The 17,343-nt window shown below is 41.8% G+C and overlaps 1 protein-coding gene across 1 annotated transcript in view; it reads left to right on the top strand.

Moving 5' to 3' along the window:
* The window catches only part of LOC126299346 (NACHT and WD repeat domain-containing protein 2), a 287,406-nt gene that overhangs the window by 254,040 nt on the left and 16,023 nt on the right, over positions 1-17,343 (top strand). Inside the window, exon 28 of the mRNA XM_049991201.1 lies at positions 4,311-4,469. Coding sequence (XP_049847158.1) covers positions 4,311-4,469 — 159 coding nt within the window. The remainder of the gene's footprint in view (positions 1-4,310; positions 4,470-17,343) is intronic.

Raw genomic sequence — 17,343 nt, 5'->3', positions numbered from 1 at the left:
GATGGAAAGAGAGAGGTGGAGGAGGATATGGCCAAATGAAGGCGGGAGGAAGATATAGTTAGAGAGATGGGTGGAGGAAATGCACATAGAGAGTGGTAGGATGAGATGACGGAGAGAGTGAGCTTGATAAGATAGGCAGATAGAGGTGGGAGGATAAGGTGGAGAGAAAGAGGGAGGGAGAGGTAGACACAGAGAGGGGGGGAGGAGGAGATGTGTTCAGTGTATGTGTTGAACGCAAATGCTGGTAATATGTAAGGTATTTTATCAAGAATCGGCAGGATAGCCAATTGATGCGATCCTCATTTCATTGGAGTTACGCTATCCCCTTTCGTCCTTAATCTATCATCACATGTGGTCTAATCCAATGGTATTGAGAAGCCAAGGTCGGATCACAGCTGTAGTTGGAGATGAATTTTATGCTTTAGCACAGTCAGGGCAGGTTGTAGGGTGGTGGTTGCTAAATTCCCAAGCCACAGAGCTAAGAATGCGGTTACATCTTTTCACATTGGGAGATTACGGCTGTTGGAATCGCAACTGTTAATGAGTATATAAACTAGCCTTGCCAAATAGCTTTTCGATTGTGACAACTGAAGATCGATACACGTGCATGCCAATCTTGGGACCTCTGTGGCAGTATCCTTGACATCTGCGTTTTGTCAGTGGTTGTTATTGGTTTCTCCCAAATATATCATGATGGTCCGCTCCATATTTCCGTTAGAAACATGTCTTGGAAATCACAGGACTATCTGCCATCTTTTATAAAGTTCGGAAATCTGCCAGTACCGAATGTAAGACGTAAAAACGTTTTCGGTAGCCTTTCAGACTGTGATAAACATGGCTGCCATCTATGCTAGCGATGTAAAGCGCCTCGACTCGGCGGTTTCAGGCTGTTGTGATTTCTAGTACGAGTTTCAGAGTGCCCTACTGGATCTTCGAAGGAAAAATTTCATTGTCGTAATAATTCCTACCTCGGCCTTCCAATACTGTCCAGTTGGTGAACGTGAGGTAACAAACAGAGAGTCAAAAGCAAAAAGTGCAGTGGATGAAGAGATGGTATTTCAATTTCATGCAAATAGCAAGGGGTGGTTATTGTTTGCGATTCGCAATTGCAGTGAAGGCCAGACAAAGTTGAAGAGTATACCTGTATCTTTTTTCCTTTGGCTGATTAGGCACATCGGCGGGTATGAGATAGTCTCTGCTACTTCGCATATTTTGTGAACTAAGACCTCTGGATGCATTATCTTACAGAGACGATTAAATCCCTGCTCAACCAATCGGTCGGCATGAATTCTTTCGAATGGATGTAATGGGTAATTTTCTGTTTCTACGTGTTTTCCTTGTCAGATAACAATTCTGGCTTTCTGCTTTCGAGAAGACTTACCTCTTCCCTCTACTGACAATTAACATCCAGTTATGTTCCCACGTCATTGCTTTCATAATGTCAGCCTAAGTGTATTTTTTAGACTTTTTCAATGGTATTTCCCCTCACTAGATGCTTAAATGCAATAGCGAACCTAAGTGTGGCCTCAGCTCCTAAATTTTGTTTACTTCCATTTCGGATCTAGGTACTGCTTAATGCGATAGCGATTTCAGTATAATATGCACTTTTCATCACCTACATCTTCTAGGTGCCAAAATTCTTCTGCATCAGGATACACAAAAAGAAACACGTCAGAGAATGTGCAGTAAGTTTTTCAATTCTTGTTAGTACTGAGAGACTGTGGAATAATGTATCACAATGTAAGCGTTATGTTTCGTATAAGTAGGCGAGTGACAAACTGTATTGTTGCTTGGAGTGCCCGTCAGCGGTAGCTACTTATACATGTTCACCTTTAAGGATCACGTCACCAGATAAGAATCTGATATACTACCGCAGCATAATTTGTTCATTTACTATGTTAAACTAAGGAAAACATATGCTGATATATTCAGGCGCCTCTGCTGTTTTACAGTCAAGTTTAAACATAGAATCGAAACGTTATGTCGTAGATTGTACGCGGTCGTACTATATACATTTACACAAATGATTGCGTCTTAGTGTGCATAAATAATAATATCGTGTGACTCATAACTAAATGCAAGTCTTACGATGAAACGCTGCTTCAAAGAATTTAACTTCAGTCTCGCTGTTTATTTTATTCACAAGCTTCTCATTGAGTCTCATGAATCCGTTCCAGGATTCTCGCATTTGAAAATCCAATGTGGTCACCGGCCTCGAGATCACTGAGGCGATCGTTTTAAGCAATGATCTGTAAATATTACTCTTCAAGAGACTGATATCATCAAGCAACGTTTCAGTATATCCGTATTATGCCATCCTGCGAGCGGAAGGTATATTTTACATGAAGTAGTATAATAGGGAGTTATTTTGTGATACGCATTTAAACTCGTTTTCGCAACGTGGTATGTAATTTACAATAGGAAAAAAAGAATTACAATGATACAGAGGTTGGAAAAAAATATGGAAATACTGCGAGAAACGTATGTTTGAACATAAATACAGATGCTAGCCAAGCCCGCAGGTTGAACTGTTGTATAGACCACGAAAGGCACCTGTGCAATATCCTAAATAAGTTGAAAATGTGAGTTGTGATTAGAACAGTGTTCTGTATAGTTGTGAGTGCATTATGGAAGAGCTAAGAGTATTAAAATGTGCGTAAATTTTTGGTGCTCATGTTTCAAGAGGCACCGCATCGGAGAAAAAGGATCCTCAAGTCACAAGGCAGACGAAAGTGTGTGGCGAGTGATCATAACAGACGGTCATTGAAGAGGATTGTGGCGAAAATAAGAGGACGAGTGCTGCAAAAGTCACTGCGGGACTGAATGTCACACTAGCCGACCCTGTCAGCTCCAAAACAACATGAAGGGAGCTCCAGAAGCAGGGAATCACAGAACGACTTGGCATTCAAAAACCAGTCATTATTGATGCAAAGGCATGTAACAGGAAACGGTGGTGCAGAACCCAACGAAACTGAACTGTGGTGCGCTGGAAGAAAGTCATTTGGTTCAAATGGCTCTGAGCACTATCTGACTTAACATTTGAGGTCATCAGACCCCAGATATTAGAACTACTTAAACCTAACTCACCTAAGGACATCACACACATCCATGCCCGAGGCAGGATTCGAACCTGCGATCGTAGTGGTAGTTGGTAACAGGTAGGTTTCTTAAATTAAAATACAAAACGCAGGTACGTTTGAACATTTTATTTCGGTTGTTCCAATGTGATACATATACCTTTGTGAACTCGTCATTTATGAGACAGTAGCGGTCGCGTGGTTCCAGACTGAAGCACCTAGAACCGCTCGGCCGCACCGGCCGGCAATGTCATTTGGTTGGATGAGTCTTACTTCACACTGTTTCCAACTCCTGGCCGAGTTTACGCCACAGGAGTGAAACATGCCGTGAGCTCAGTATTAATTTTGGCAGCCGTATCGTGATATACTCTGGGGCCCACGGTCACTCTGCAAGAGTCGCATTACTGACAACGATTAAGTGAGCATTTTGGCTCTTCAGCAACATCTCGTGCTACAGTGTCTGTTCGCCAATGGTGATGCTGTGTTCCTAGACGACAGGGTCCTTGTTCACACATTTCGTAACGTCCAGAACTGGCTTTCGGAGCACAAGAATGAGTTGTCGCATCTTACATCCACCACAGTCACGATGATGATGATGATAATGATTATCATTGGTTTGTGGGGCGCTCGACTGCGCGGTTATCAGCGCCCGTACAAATTCCCAATCTGTGCTCAGTCCAAGCACGCCACTTTCATGAATGATGATGAAATGATGATGACAACACAAACACCCAGTCATGTCGAGGCAGGTGAAAATCCCTGACCCCGTCGGAAATCGAACCCGGGACCCCGTGTTCTGGAAGCGAGAACGCACCGCGAGACCACGAGCTGCAGACCACAGTCACGAGATCTCAGTATCATTGAGCCTTTGTGGTCTGCTTTGGAGAGAGGGGTACGTGATCACTATCCACCTCCATCACAGTTATCTGAACTGGCTGCTATTTTGCACGAGGAATGGTATAATATTCCCTTGAAAACCGTGCAGAACCCGTATTTATCCATTCCGAGATTATTGAAGCTATTCTGAATTCCAACGGTTTTCTTAAACAGTATTAAACTAGTAATTTGTTGTGTTTTTGGTGTTTCCATACTGTTGTCCCCAAGAAATTTCACTAAAATAAAATAAATGGTATCCGAAAATTGTGACAGAATGAAGTTGTGCGGAAAATTTATCAGCCTAAATGGAAAGTTTGTTGTATACTGTTTTAATGCTTTAATTTTCAAATTTTACAGAGGAGGGCTAGAACTTCTGGAACTAAAACACGGAACAACTGTGAAGACGTTCATACCAAAAGTAGCTGAAGGTGTATTCACAGTTATCTGTATGTTTAATAAAACAGATGAATATGTCCTGTACTACCATAGCGGCAAGAAGACGCTCAGAGTGTTCAGGTAAGCGCTGAAAAATCGTGATATGCCGATACCTTACTATAGCTTTTTATTAACTGTTCGTCGTCAGCTTCCTGTTGGCTACAAAACAAAGTTTTTGTGAATCACTTGTGTTTGTAAATATTTATGAATTTATGAAACCAGTTCTGTTAGGGACACTGCTGTCTAACAATACGTCATTACAATATGTAAGAAATAACTGCTGAACTAGTGCATGTGTTCTAACGTTCCCAAGAGTAATGGTATAATTAAGTGCTGGCACATTGTTATTCTCCTGCAACCCAGTAAAAAGAAAGTTTTCTTGTAATGTTTTTTTATTGATTGTATTTCACATCTTTTAGAAATTGCATAAATGACATCCGGTAACATCTTAAGATGATGTTCGATTCATTCTTTATAGAGCCACCGTTTCGATCAATGACTATTATCCAGCATCTGTTGTGATGATGATTGTTGGTTTGTGGGGCGCTCAGCTGCGCGGTCATCAGCGCCCATATAAAGTCCCAATTTTTACACAGTCCATTTTTTTTGGTCAGTCCAGTATAGCCGCTGTCACGAATTCTGATGATGAAATGATGAGAACAACACAACCACCCAGTCCCAGGGCAGAGAAAATTCCCAACCCGCCCGGGAATCGAACGCGTGACCCAGAGGCAGCAACGCTAGCCACTAGAGCACGAGCTGCGGACGCAGAATCTCTTGTACTCACGCCGTGGAGAGAGGATAATTTCAGGCAAAAAGGATTTTTGAAAATGGTACGAAAAATACAGGCAATATTAACAGATTTTTGTTAACAGCGAGAGAAATGCGTACTTCAAGAAACACAGTGCCGAAACTATAATATTTATAAATAATAGTTAGTCATGCAGAGATTAACTGTTTTTACATTATGCTAAAATCAAAGTTTCATTTTGAATGGACAACTCGAACTGAAAAAAGAATTGAAAATTTTCGTGATGTACTGTTAAAGGGGTAGTGCTAGTCATGAAGGGGAATTGATTACGCCTAAAGCTACGGCATTTACAGGTTACCAATGTTGTACGCCACCAGTTGTTCACGATTCTTTGCCGTTTCATTGTGTGTTCCTTGGATAGTTGTCTGAAATTGAAACTTCAGGCGTCTACCTCTGCATGAGTGAACATTATTGATAAATATTATATTTTTGCCCTCGTGTTGTTTTATGTATGTGTGCAACTCTTTCTGTTAAGAAAAATCTGTAAATATTGCTTGTATTTTCACTACAATTTTCAAACATCCTTTCCGCCTGAAATTTTCCTCTTTCCCTGACGTGTGTACAACATGTGCGGGATAATGATCTCTGAACGAAACTAGTTGCACAATAAAAAATAAGCTGAACAGTAGCTTAAGGTGTTACTTAATGTCATTTCTACATTATTTTATGTCTTAGAAGATGCGCAATGTGATAATGCACCATAGGTCCTTGATAATCTTCAGCTGCGATGGTGGGTTGTAAATATGCTTCCTCACAAGGTGTTAGTTACTTGTCATTTTTAAGTAAAGAGGCGCTTCTGTTCATTGACAGTTAGTATCCATGTTTAAAGATTTTAACTGTTATGATCTGTCTACATCTGTCCTATGAAAGCCAATGTACTGTTCGTAGCGGACCACAGGGTACTTATCGTACCGTACGCGGCAAGAAGGAATGTCAAAAAACTCCGTATGTGAATGCATCACTCCAATTTCATCTTCCTGGTCATTTCGTCAGATATGAGAGAAAGTAATAACTACCCTGACGCTAGCCAGAATGTACACTCCCGAAATTTTAACAGTAATCCTCTCGGTGATGCACTCTGCATCTCTTGTAGCGTCTGCTACTAGCGAGCTTCATTTTATTGCATGCAGATGTCAATAGTGCGCCGTTAGCGTCGAGTATCTTTATTTGGCCCGATCAGTGACTGTTGTAGCGCAAATCCAGAGAGCTGGGATCCCCCGATATACATGATGATGATGATGTTTGGTTTGTGAGGCGTTCAACTGTGCGGTCATCAGCGCCCATACAGAGTCCCAATTTTTTTATAGTCTAATTTTGCTACTGTCACGGGTGATGATGATGGTGATGATGATGATGAAATGATGAGGACAACACGAACATCCAGTCTTCAGGTAGAGAAAATCTCCAACCCTGTCGGGAATCGAACCCGGGACCCCGTGATCCAGAAGCAGCAACACTAGCCACTAACCACCAGCTGTGGACCCCGATATAGGGAAAAGTGGAGAAGCTTGGCACGCTTAAAAGATTTAATTAAGCCCCAAAAACCCAATTATTTGGTGATGCGTGTATATACATTGATGAGGCCAAACCTTATGACCACATGTTAAATGACGTGCAGGTCCATCTTTAGAACGCAGTATGGAAGCGATTCTGCGTAGCATGGCTTCGATAAGTCCTTGGTAGCTTCCAGATGTGTGTGGCACCAGATACCTACTCACAGGTATCATAATTCCCGTAACTTATGCCGGCTGCTGTGACCGAGCGGTTCCAGGCGCTCCAGTTCGGAACCGCGCTGCTGCTATAGTCGCAGGTTCCAATCCAGCCTCGAGCTTGGATGTGTGTGATGTCCTTAGGTTCGTTATGTTTAGGTAGTTCTAAGTTTAGGGGACTGATGACCTCAGATATTATGTCCCATAGCGCTTAGAGTCATTTGAACCGTAAATTATGGTCCGGTGGTGTGTGGAAACGGAATTGGTGCCCGATAGTATCCCAGGCGTGTGGGTTCACACCAGGCGAATTTGGTGATCAAGACGTCAACGGAAGATCATTATCATTCTCCTCAAACAACTGTAGAACGATTCTAGCATCCTGCTGGAAGACATAAAACATGAAGGGATGCATATGGTCCTCAATAATGTTCTCGTAGTCCACAGTCGCCATTATGTGTTCGATTATTACCAAACGTCGAACTGAAATCCTTAAGCCCATGTTTATGTCCCACACAGTATAACGTTGTCCCCAGTGGTCTGCATCCCTGACACAGTGCATGTTTCGAGTTGCCATTCGCATGGATGACAACGTGACTCGAACATGACTGTAGACCTCATATAACACGAAACATGACACGTTTCCACTGATCCACAGCCTACTCTCGATGATTCAGGTCTCACTGCAACTATAATCGATACTGTCAGGAGAACAAGGGAACACATCTGCCCCAGAGCCCTACGGTCATCAATGTGCGCGCACTGGGGTGCTCCGAAAAACTTTCACTACGTTGTCAGATGTGCCACACATCGCCACCCATCCTGCTTTACGGATCGATGAAACCTCTGACATCTACGTTCCGTGGTGAGCTGTGGACGTCCTCCATTTTTTCACCTACTCGTGATTTCATCGTCCTTCGACCACTTTCCATAGAGAGTTCACAACAGCAGCACCAGAACAGTACACGCCAGACCATAACGACCTGTCCTTTGTCAAAGTCGCCTATGTCAGTTTATTTCCGCATATTTGGCCCATCTGTTCCCTAGAATGATTCCCCCATTCGTCTCTGACGCAACACCACCAAGCGGCATTTAGTCTCGCGGTGGGTAGTGGTCGTAATGACTCATGGATGTATGCTCGCATTCATGGATCAGCGAGAGATGGGTGGCTATCAAAACGGCGTTCTCCACCTATTTTCTGTCCAGTCCTTAAACCGTTTCTACATGGATGCTGCGCTTTCCGAAAAAATAAAAGAACTACAACAAGATATTAGTTAACCACTCTGTGACCTTACCGCTATCATTGTATCATGAATCTGAAAAACAGTTGCACACAGAGACAGTGTGGTGAGCATAATTACACTGTCCAGCCACATTAATGTGACCACCTGTCAAAAGCCTGAATAACCACATTCTGCAGCGCCCAGATGTGCAGGAAGAAAGTCAAAGAGGTTCTGGAAGGTACTGACAGGAACATGGAGTCGTGCCGACTCCAATGCGCTAGGTTTCTCAGTGGAGGATCTATGGCGCGAACAGCTCGATCGGTTTTGATTGGGTTTTAATCCGGGGGGTTTGGTGGCCAGGGGAGTGCGGTACACTGAATCCTGGTGCTCTTCGAACCATGCATGTACACTGCGAGCTGTGTGGTTCAAATGGTTCAGATGGCTCTAAGCACTATGGGACTTAACATCTGAGGTCATCAGTTCCCTAGACTTAGATCTACTTAAACCTAACTGACCTAAGGACATTACACACATCCATGCTCGAGGCAGGATTCGAACCTGCGACCGTAGCAGCCACGTGGTTCCGGACTGAAGCGCCTAGAACCGCTCGGCCACAGCGGCCAGCTTGAGCTGTGTGACACGTTGCATTGTCCTGCAGGTAGATGCCATTGTGCCGGGGACAGATGTGTACCTGCGTTGATCCATGGTCTCCAAGGACGGATACAAACTTGTGTTGATCCACTATGTGTTCCATATAACGAGATAACCTAGGGAATGCTGATCCTTCGGCCTGGACCTTTCCGACAATTGTTGCAGTGTGTTTGCTTTTAGTCTGATGGAGCATAAAACGCGATTCTGTGAAAAGGCCACCCGTCACCATTCAACGCGATATTGGCGTCCAAATTCAGGCCTTAGTCTCCGATGAACAGCAGTCAGCATACGAGGGGCATTTGAAAAGTCCGTGCAGAGTCCGAGACATGGCACTTCCGGCGCGTATCGAGGTCATGTTTAGTTAGTAGCATCTTTGGACAGAACGCACACCAAGTTTCAGCCATATTGGTCTATTTCTTTGTGATTGGTATTGATGTGAAACAAGGAAGTCGAGTGACTGTCAAAAAATGGACGAAAATTAATTTCGTGTGGTGATTAAACGTTACTTTATGAAAGGCAAAACGTCTCAGGAAACTAAAGATAAGCTTGATAAACATTACGGTGACTCTGCTGCACCTTCGATTAAAAGAGTTTATAAATGGTTTCAAAATATTCTGAGTTGCCATATGGGCACAAGTGATGCTGAACGTTCTGGACGCCCTGTGGAGGTTACGACTCCAGAAATCATTGATAAAATCCATGATATGGTGGTGTATGACTGAAGAGTTAAGATGCGTGAGATTGCTAGTGCTGTGGGCATCTCGAATGAACGGGTACATAATATTTTACATAAATATTTGGACATGAGAAACCTATCCGCAAGATGGGTTCCGCGATTGCTCACGCTTGACCAAAAACGGAATCCTGTGAAGTGTTGCAAGGATATTTTACAGCTGTTCAGGAAAAATCCACAGTGCTTTAAGTGTCGTTTCGTCACTGTGTATGAAACATGGATATATCACTATACTCCTGAGACCAAACAACAATCTAAACAACGGGTTACCAAGGGAGAAACTGCACCAAAAAAGGCGACGAACATTCCTTCGACCGGAAAGGTTATAGCAACTGTCTTTTGGGATTCGCAAGCGATAATCCTGGAAAAGTGTAAAACTATTACGGGTGCATATTATTCATCGTTATTGGACCGTTTGAAAACCGAGCTGCAAGAAAAACGCCGGCGATTGGACTGCAAAAAAGTCCTTTTCCATGACGACAATGCACCAGCACACATCTCAGCAGCTGTGCTCGCAAAATTAATGGAAATCGGATTCCACCTCGTTTCACATTCCCCTATTCTCCAGACTTTGCTCGGACTATTGTCGTTCCCTAATTTGAAGAAATGGCTGGCGGGACAATGATTTTATTCAAACGTGGAGGTGATTGTAGCAAGTATCAACTATTTTGCAGACTTGGACAGTTCCTATTATTCGGAAGGGATCAACAAATTAGAACAGCGTTGGACGAAATGTGTAAATCTAAAAGGAGACTATGTAGAAAAATAAAAAAAGTTTATCCCAAACAAGTAAGAATTTCTTATTTTTGCACGGACTTTTCAAACGCCTCTAGTAGTTGTATGAACCAGGCGTCTGCTGCGGAGGCCCATATGTAGCAACGTTCGTTGAGCAGTCGTTGAGGAGACGCTATTGTTAGCCCCTTGGTTCATCTGTGCAGTAAGTTGATCACCAGTTGCACGCCTATTCGCCCGTACAGATCTCAGCAGCTTTCGTTCACCCCTGTCATCTATGAACCTTGGTGCATCACAGTTGCCTCCACGCAGATTTTGGATAGCGCCATTCTGCCATTTGCGGTATACTCTAACCACGGCGGCACGCCAACAGTGTACAGACTTATTTGTTCCGGAAATGCTTCCATCCTTGACCCGAAAGGCAATGATCATGTCAGATAAATCATTCCGTTTCCACTTTACGACAATACCTGCACTGATACCCCGACGCACTTTATGCACCCTCCACTGCTGGAGCTGCCACGTGCAGACTGTGAGTGGTTACTGCACTTTGACGTTGAACGTAGGCTTTGGTCGTATTGTATTGTATGTTAACCGGGGTCCTTGAAACGACGGAGAGGCTCCGTCCCCACCGCAGCCGCAGAGGTCCACAACCCCACGACGACTACCGCAGTCCACTTCACCCCACCGCCGCTCCACACCGTACCCAGCGTTATATAGTGCGGTTCGGCCCCGGTGCCCCCCCCCCCCCCCCCCCCACCACCACGGGACGTCTCACACCAGGCGAGTGTAACCCCTATGTTTGCTTGATAGAGTAATGGTGGTGTACGCGTACGTGGAGTACTTGTTTGCGCAGCAATCTCCGACATAGTGTAGCTGAGGCGGAATAATTTCCTCAAATAATCGTACCTAAATGGAGGACTTTGCTGAGGATAGACGCTTCGTGCAGGGATTTTAAGTTGAACCTCAACATGAGGAAATGTACATAAATAATAAGAAAGACCTGTTATTACACTATTGCCGATCAAACATTGGAAACAGTCGTATCTATTAAATAACTGTGCGTATGTGTATGGAGTGGTTTAAGATGGAACATGGGATGAGTACATGAAACTAATCAAAGAAAACGGAAATGCCAGAACGAGCTTCATTGAAGGAATCTGTAGAAAGTATAAGGTACCCATAAAGGAGGAGTAGTTTACCAGGCAGGACTGTTAGAGGAAATAGAGAAGATACTAAAAACTCAGTGTGTGTAAGCATGGGTTCACTTACTTGGCGCAAAAGTGTTTCGTAGATTATCCACAGATGCTCCAAGTGAGACGCAATGCATCACGGCATGGCTGAAATTGTTAAAAGCTCCAGAGTTACGTTCCTAGAATATTCAACCGAAATTTTGCTCCCTCATGCATAAGTCTTGTGGAGAGTCCATACACAGTAAAATTAAAGACATTGAAACTCATATAGACCGTTACCAACAGTGCAACATTCTTGTGCAACATTTTCGACTTTAATAAGAAGTGGATAAAATGACAGTGGTACGCGCTGTAAGGGTGCTTCAAGAGTATAAACGTCCATGCAACTCCAGAATCTTTAAATACACTCCTGGAAATTGAAATAAGAACACCGTGAATTCATTGTCCCAGGAAGGGGAAACTTTATTGACACATTCATGGGGTCAGATACATCACATGATCACACTGACAGAACCACAGGCACATAGACACAGGCAACAGAGCATGCATAATGTCGGCACTAGTACAGTGTATATCCACCTTTCGCAGCAATGCAGGCAGCTATTCTCCCATGGAGACGATCGTAGAGATGCTGGATGTAGTCCTGTGGAACGGCTTGCCATGCCATTTCCACCTGGCGCCTCAGTTGGACCAGCGTTCGTGCTGGACGTGCAGACCACGTGAGACGACGCTTCATCCAGTCCCAAACATGCTCAATGGGGGACAGATCCGGAGATCTTGCTGGCCAGGGTAGTTGACTTACACCTTCTAGAGCACGTTGGGTGGCACGGGATACATGCGGACGTGCATTGTCCTGTTGGAACAGCAAGTTCCCTTGCTGGTCTAGGAATGGTAGAACGATGGGTTCGATGACGGTTTGGATGTACCGTGCACTATTCAGTGTCCCCTCGACGATCACCAGAGGTGTACGGCCAGTGTAGGAGATCGCTCCCCACACCACGATGCCGGGTGTTGGCCCTGTGTGCCTCGGTCGTATGCAGTCCTGATTGTGGCGCTCACCTGCACGGCGCCAAACACGCATACGACCATCATTGGCACCAAGGCAGAAGCGACTCTCATCGCTGAAGACGACACGTATCCATTCGTCCCTCCATTCACGCCTGTCGCGACACCACTGGAGGCGGGCTGCACGATGTTAGGGTGTGAGCGGAAGACGGCCTAACGGTGTGCGGGACCGTAGCCCAGCTTCATGTAGACGGTTGCTAATGGTCCTCGCCGATATCCCAGGAGCAACAGTGTCCCTAATTTGCTGGGAAGTGGCGGTGCGGTCCCCTACGGCACTGCGTAGGATCCTACGGTCTTGGCGTGCATCCGTGCGTCTCTGCGGTCCGGTCCCAGGTCGACGGGCACGTGCACCTTCCGCCGACCACTGGCGACAACATCGATGTACTGTGGAGACCTCACGCCCCACGTGTTGAGCAATTCGGCGGTACGTCCACCCGGCCTCCCACATGCCCACTATACGCCCTCGCTCAAAGTCCGTCAACTGCACATACGGTTCACGCCCACGCTGTCGCGGCATGCTACCAGTGTTAAAGACTGCGATGGAGCTCCGTATGCCACGGCAAACTGGCTGACACTGCCGGCGGCGGTGCACAAATGCTGCGCAGCTAGCGTCATTCGACGGCCAACACAGCGGTTCCTGGTGGTCCGCTGTGCCGTGCGTGTGATCATTGCTAGTACAGCCCTCTCGCAGTGTCCGGAGCAAGTATGGTGGGTCTGACACACCGGTGTCAATGTGTTCCTTTTTCCATTTCCAGGAGTGTATATTTGGATCACGTGCATTCTGTCTGTGAAGAGAGTGGAGTAATAGGGTGAGAGGAAGGTAGAAGTATTGTGCATGACCTTATAAAATACCGCAATGATCCATTTTCAACACATTTTATCGTATTTGCAGGTGATTATCATCGAAATACATTAAGGGCTAACCTTTCGCATGTAAATTAATCTGAGAAAGAGAGACATTTTGCAATACATGATACATTCTAATACAATGGATACATAGGTACCACGGCGTCATATTGTAAAAAAAGTTTACAGGTCATATATGTTGTGTAAAATGTCAGGACCCATTAAAAATTCAGAGTAAACTATAGTTGCCTATCTTTACTCACAGGATGATATATTTTCGATTCCATTTTAAATTTCATCGTTGTACACTGTAAAAAAAAATTAAAAAACGTTTACACTAATGAAGAAACTTTCGGACTCTCTGACTGTCCATACATTTCCACTCTGTGGAGACTGTCTTTAAATAAACAGACCACTTCGTTAATTTGGGCAGAAACACCTCAGCACTCTTTAAGACAGGATCCAAACAAAGTCCAAGATTGTAATAAATCATATGGAATAGAGAATGGTGAATGCATTACCAAATAGGCAGGTCTACAGAATAGCAAAATGGTTCAAATGGCTCTCTGCACTATGGGACTTGAGTGCTGAGGTCATCAGTCTCCTAGAACTTAGAACTACTTAAACCTAACTAACCTAAGGACATCACACACATCCATGCCCGAGGCAGGCTTCGAACCTGCGACCGCAGCAATCGCGCGGTTCCAGACTGTAGCGCCTAGAACCGCTTGGCCTCTCTGGCCAGCACAGAATAGCAACATTTTATGTCATTCTATGTCTATGAACTCAGAAATTATGGCCACTGCTCATTAGGATTCTTTATACAACTTAATGCAACTTAGCACTTTCTAAATATAATACATTATTACTTAACATATTTGATTTGAGAAAAATTTTAAAAATCCTCACACTATTCACTATGGAGTATGGAAAATTTTAACAATAATTTGCAAATTAATTTTATCCAATTGATAAATAAAACTGTTGATTCAACTACATACAATTTACAAATTAATAGAAAAATGATATAAAACAAATTAATCATTGTTTACCAAAACTTATCATTTTCTTACCATTCATTGAAATCTCCAACTTAGGTGGCCTACCTAATTCAGACGTAAATAAAATTCGTTATTTAAAGAGATATTGACATTTCTATCACATTTTGGGGTAGTGCTATTACCCCTGATAAACCGCTACCTGCTATATATGAGAGTATGTTGGACCTGATAAACTTGCTCAGGATGAGCAAAATATATTTCATTAATTTAAGCCAAATATCACCATATTTTAAATATTCAAATTGTTTTTATAATGTACTGTCAAACATTATGTAAAACTTTACTTTAATTTTTCTATTTCAGTTTCTAAACTGCACTAAATGAAGTATCATACACAAATGATTGAAATTTATTTACCTGACCTACCCAAATATGATGCATCTGAATCTTTTCAGAATTGTGCACAGTGCTGTAGTGATGGTAATAAATGTTGTTACTGTCACACTAATAGAAAAGGCCACAAAACAACCAAAGCTATAAATCTAAACATTTTCATTATTATTTATTGAAACTGTACCAAAGAACTACTGTGGGATGAATATGTGTATGTTCAAAACTGATGACAGAGATCATATTGAAGTACTGTTCAAGCTGTTTAACAAACATTACAAAGCAAAAACACTACTATACAAGTCTTTTTGCACAAAGGTAGCCAAATTGTTGAATATACAGCACCATGTCTATGTATCTAACAGGAAGTGTAACATTAATATATTGCAAGGCTATTTAAACATGAATCTTTCATTTGGTAACATGTTTACAATCATAAAATGAACCGTATACTTCAGCATAATTATCTGGTAGTCCTGGCTTCTACCTTGCTTATGGAAATAGGTCATTGTGTCTGTTCTACAATTACAGATTACTAAGTTTTATGAACTCAGTTAGTGATTAATCATTCAATTTATTGTTCTTCCTAGTTGTTTGAAAAAGAACAAATATAAAGGAAGGCATAACAAAATCCATTGAATTATATTATTTCATGATGTATAAAGGAACATCTATGTTTCCCCTCAACCTGGCAACTTCATGAGTGCGTAACTCATAGAGAGTCATTAAAGTTTTCAGTATAACTTCTCACAGTGCAGGCCCATAAATAGGTTTGTATTTTGTGATTGGAACATGAATCTTCATATCCTTTACAACTATTTTGCCTTGTTTTTCATATTGTATTAGGAGCCTCACTTCCATCATAATTCTTTCTATGTAATTTCACAAGATTATCAGTTAATATTAAACGCAATGTGAAACATATAGTTATATCTTCTTCCTGTATAACATCTTTCTAATCTTGGAAAAACCTACCAGTGAACTACTAGGGCTATAATACTTTATTTGGTTTGTTTTATTTTAACATTATTAACTATCTGAATTTCCTTTTATATTTTGTGTGATAGTATTTTAGTTAAGAATAATAGTGCTGAGAAGATATATATGGGTATTCGGTTCTAGACAGAATATTAGTTCATTTCTTCATGGTTGTAAAGTCAGACAACTTGGCAATGAAGTTGTTGGTTAATTTAGCGTTACTTATACCTTCATAAGAAGTAAAATCTGATCCATTGATATGATCAACATAAAAAACCATATATAGCTGACAATGCTTAGGAATCCAGCCATCACAAATTTTCATGTTAACCTCTGTATCCTTGAATGTAATATTCAAATTTTTTTAGTTTGCCTGTTCACAAGAAATGCCTAAAATTGACAGTTTTAGAAAGAACAGCTTTCAAAATTGGTAGCTTTCAATATTGTTCATTTATAAAGACGAAAAGCTATGATATTACTTTTGTGCTCCCCACAAAACAATCAAATATTCATTTTCATCAGTTACAGTTATAAATAATCGTGAATTTTTCATGAGCATGAAAAAATGTACGAGGTGATTAAAAAATTATTGGTGTACCAAATTCAACATTGGGCTTACATAAGGCAACAGTGTTTCCATCTATATGAAGGTGATCTGTGTGTTGTGTAAATGTACCATCAACTAAAAGAAATTTTATGTTAGTAGCAATGGTATAATTTTAGGAACATATTTTTATATACTTCATTATTCTGGTTATTAAATGTAACAAACTTGTAATAGGCTAGGATCTTTTTTTTTATCCAAGTATGAGTTAAAGGTAACGCCATTTACGTATTCCACTGCTTTTTGTATATAGATTAGGTGTCTGTTATTTCTCTATCACAGTACTGTTTTTGATTCAAGCTGCGTAAATTCAAACCAATGATACAGTATTAAGACTCTCTCTTATTAGCACATTTAAACTTTTGCAGAGCATCAATGAATTATTATTCAACTGAAATAATATACTCATTTACAAAGAATTAAATAGGATAATTAAACTACGCTGAATTTAAAATTAACATAACATAAATAAACGAAATTTAAAAAGTTTTCCTGGGACTGTGTTTGGCCTAGGTAATTAGTTGGACACAAAGTAATCATATGTTAGCCTAAACATATATAAGGGTTTTCTCGAACCACGCTGGTCCTAGGTAAATGTATGTATACAAAATTAAAATATTTATATAAGTTAAATTTCAAATGTATTATGTTATCTGTACATACCCAATGCAAATATGAAGGGAGCAGAATTGAATTATAATCCACAAACTCACCCAGTGAATGATTTATTAACTGATTGATGAGTGTGAATTATCTTTTTGGTCGTATTGTTCATGAGTGCTACAAAAAGGAGGCTACTCATACATTACGTCTGTGAAATAAGTGCCCCCGTTTTTAGGGATTTCTCTTACTGGCTGCAGATAATATTTTACTTACTTCTAGGTAAAGGTAGACATGGTAAAAAAAATCTTCAGTGTTTTGAAATATATAAATGAAGACTTGTGGGATCCAAATCAGGTAGAACTGACCGACTACATAGAAAAAGTTCAAAGAAGGGCAGCTAATTTTCTATCATCGCGAAA

The sequence above is a fragment of the Schistocerca gregaria genome, chromosome X (genome assembly GCF_023897955.1).
Source record: "Schistocerca gregaria isolate iqSchGreg1 chromosome X, iqSchGreg1.2, whole genome shotgun sequence".
Taxonomy (NCBI): Eukaryota; Metazoa; Arthropoda; class Insecta; order Orthoptera; family Acrididae; genus Schistocerca; species Schistocerca gregaria.
The sequence above is the reverse complement of the archived record's forward strand: the minus strand, read 5'-3'. Positions and strand labels throughout refer to the sequence as shown.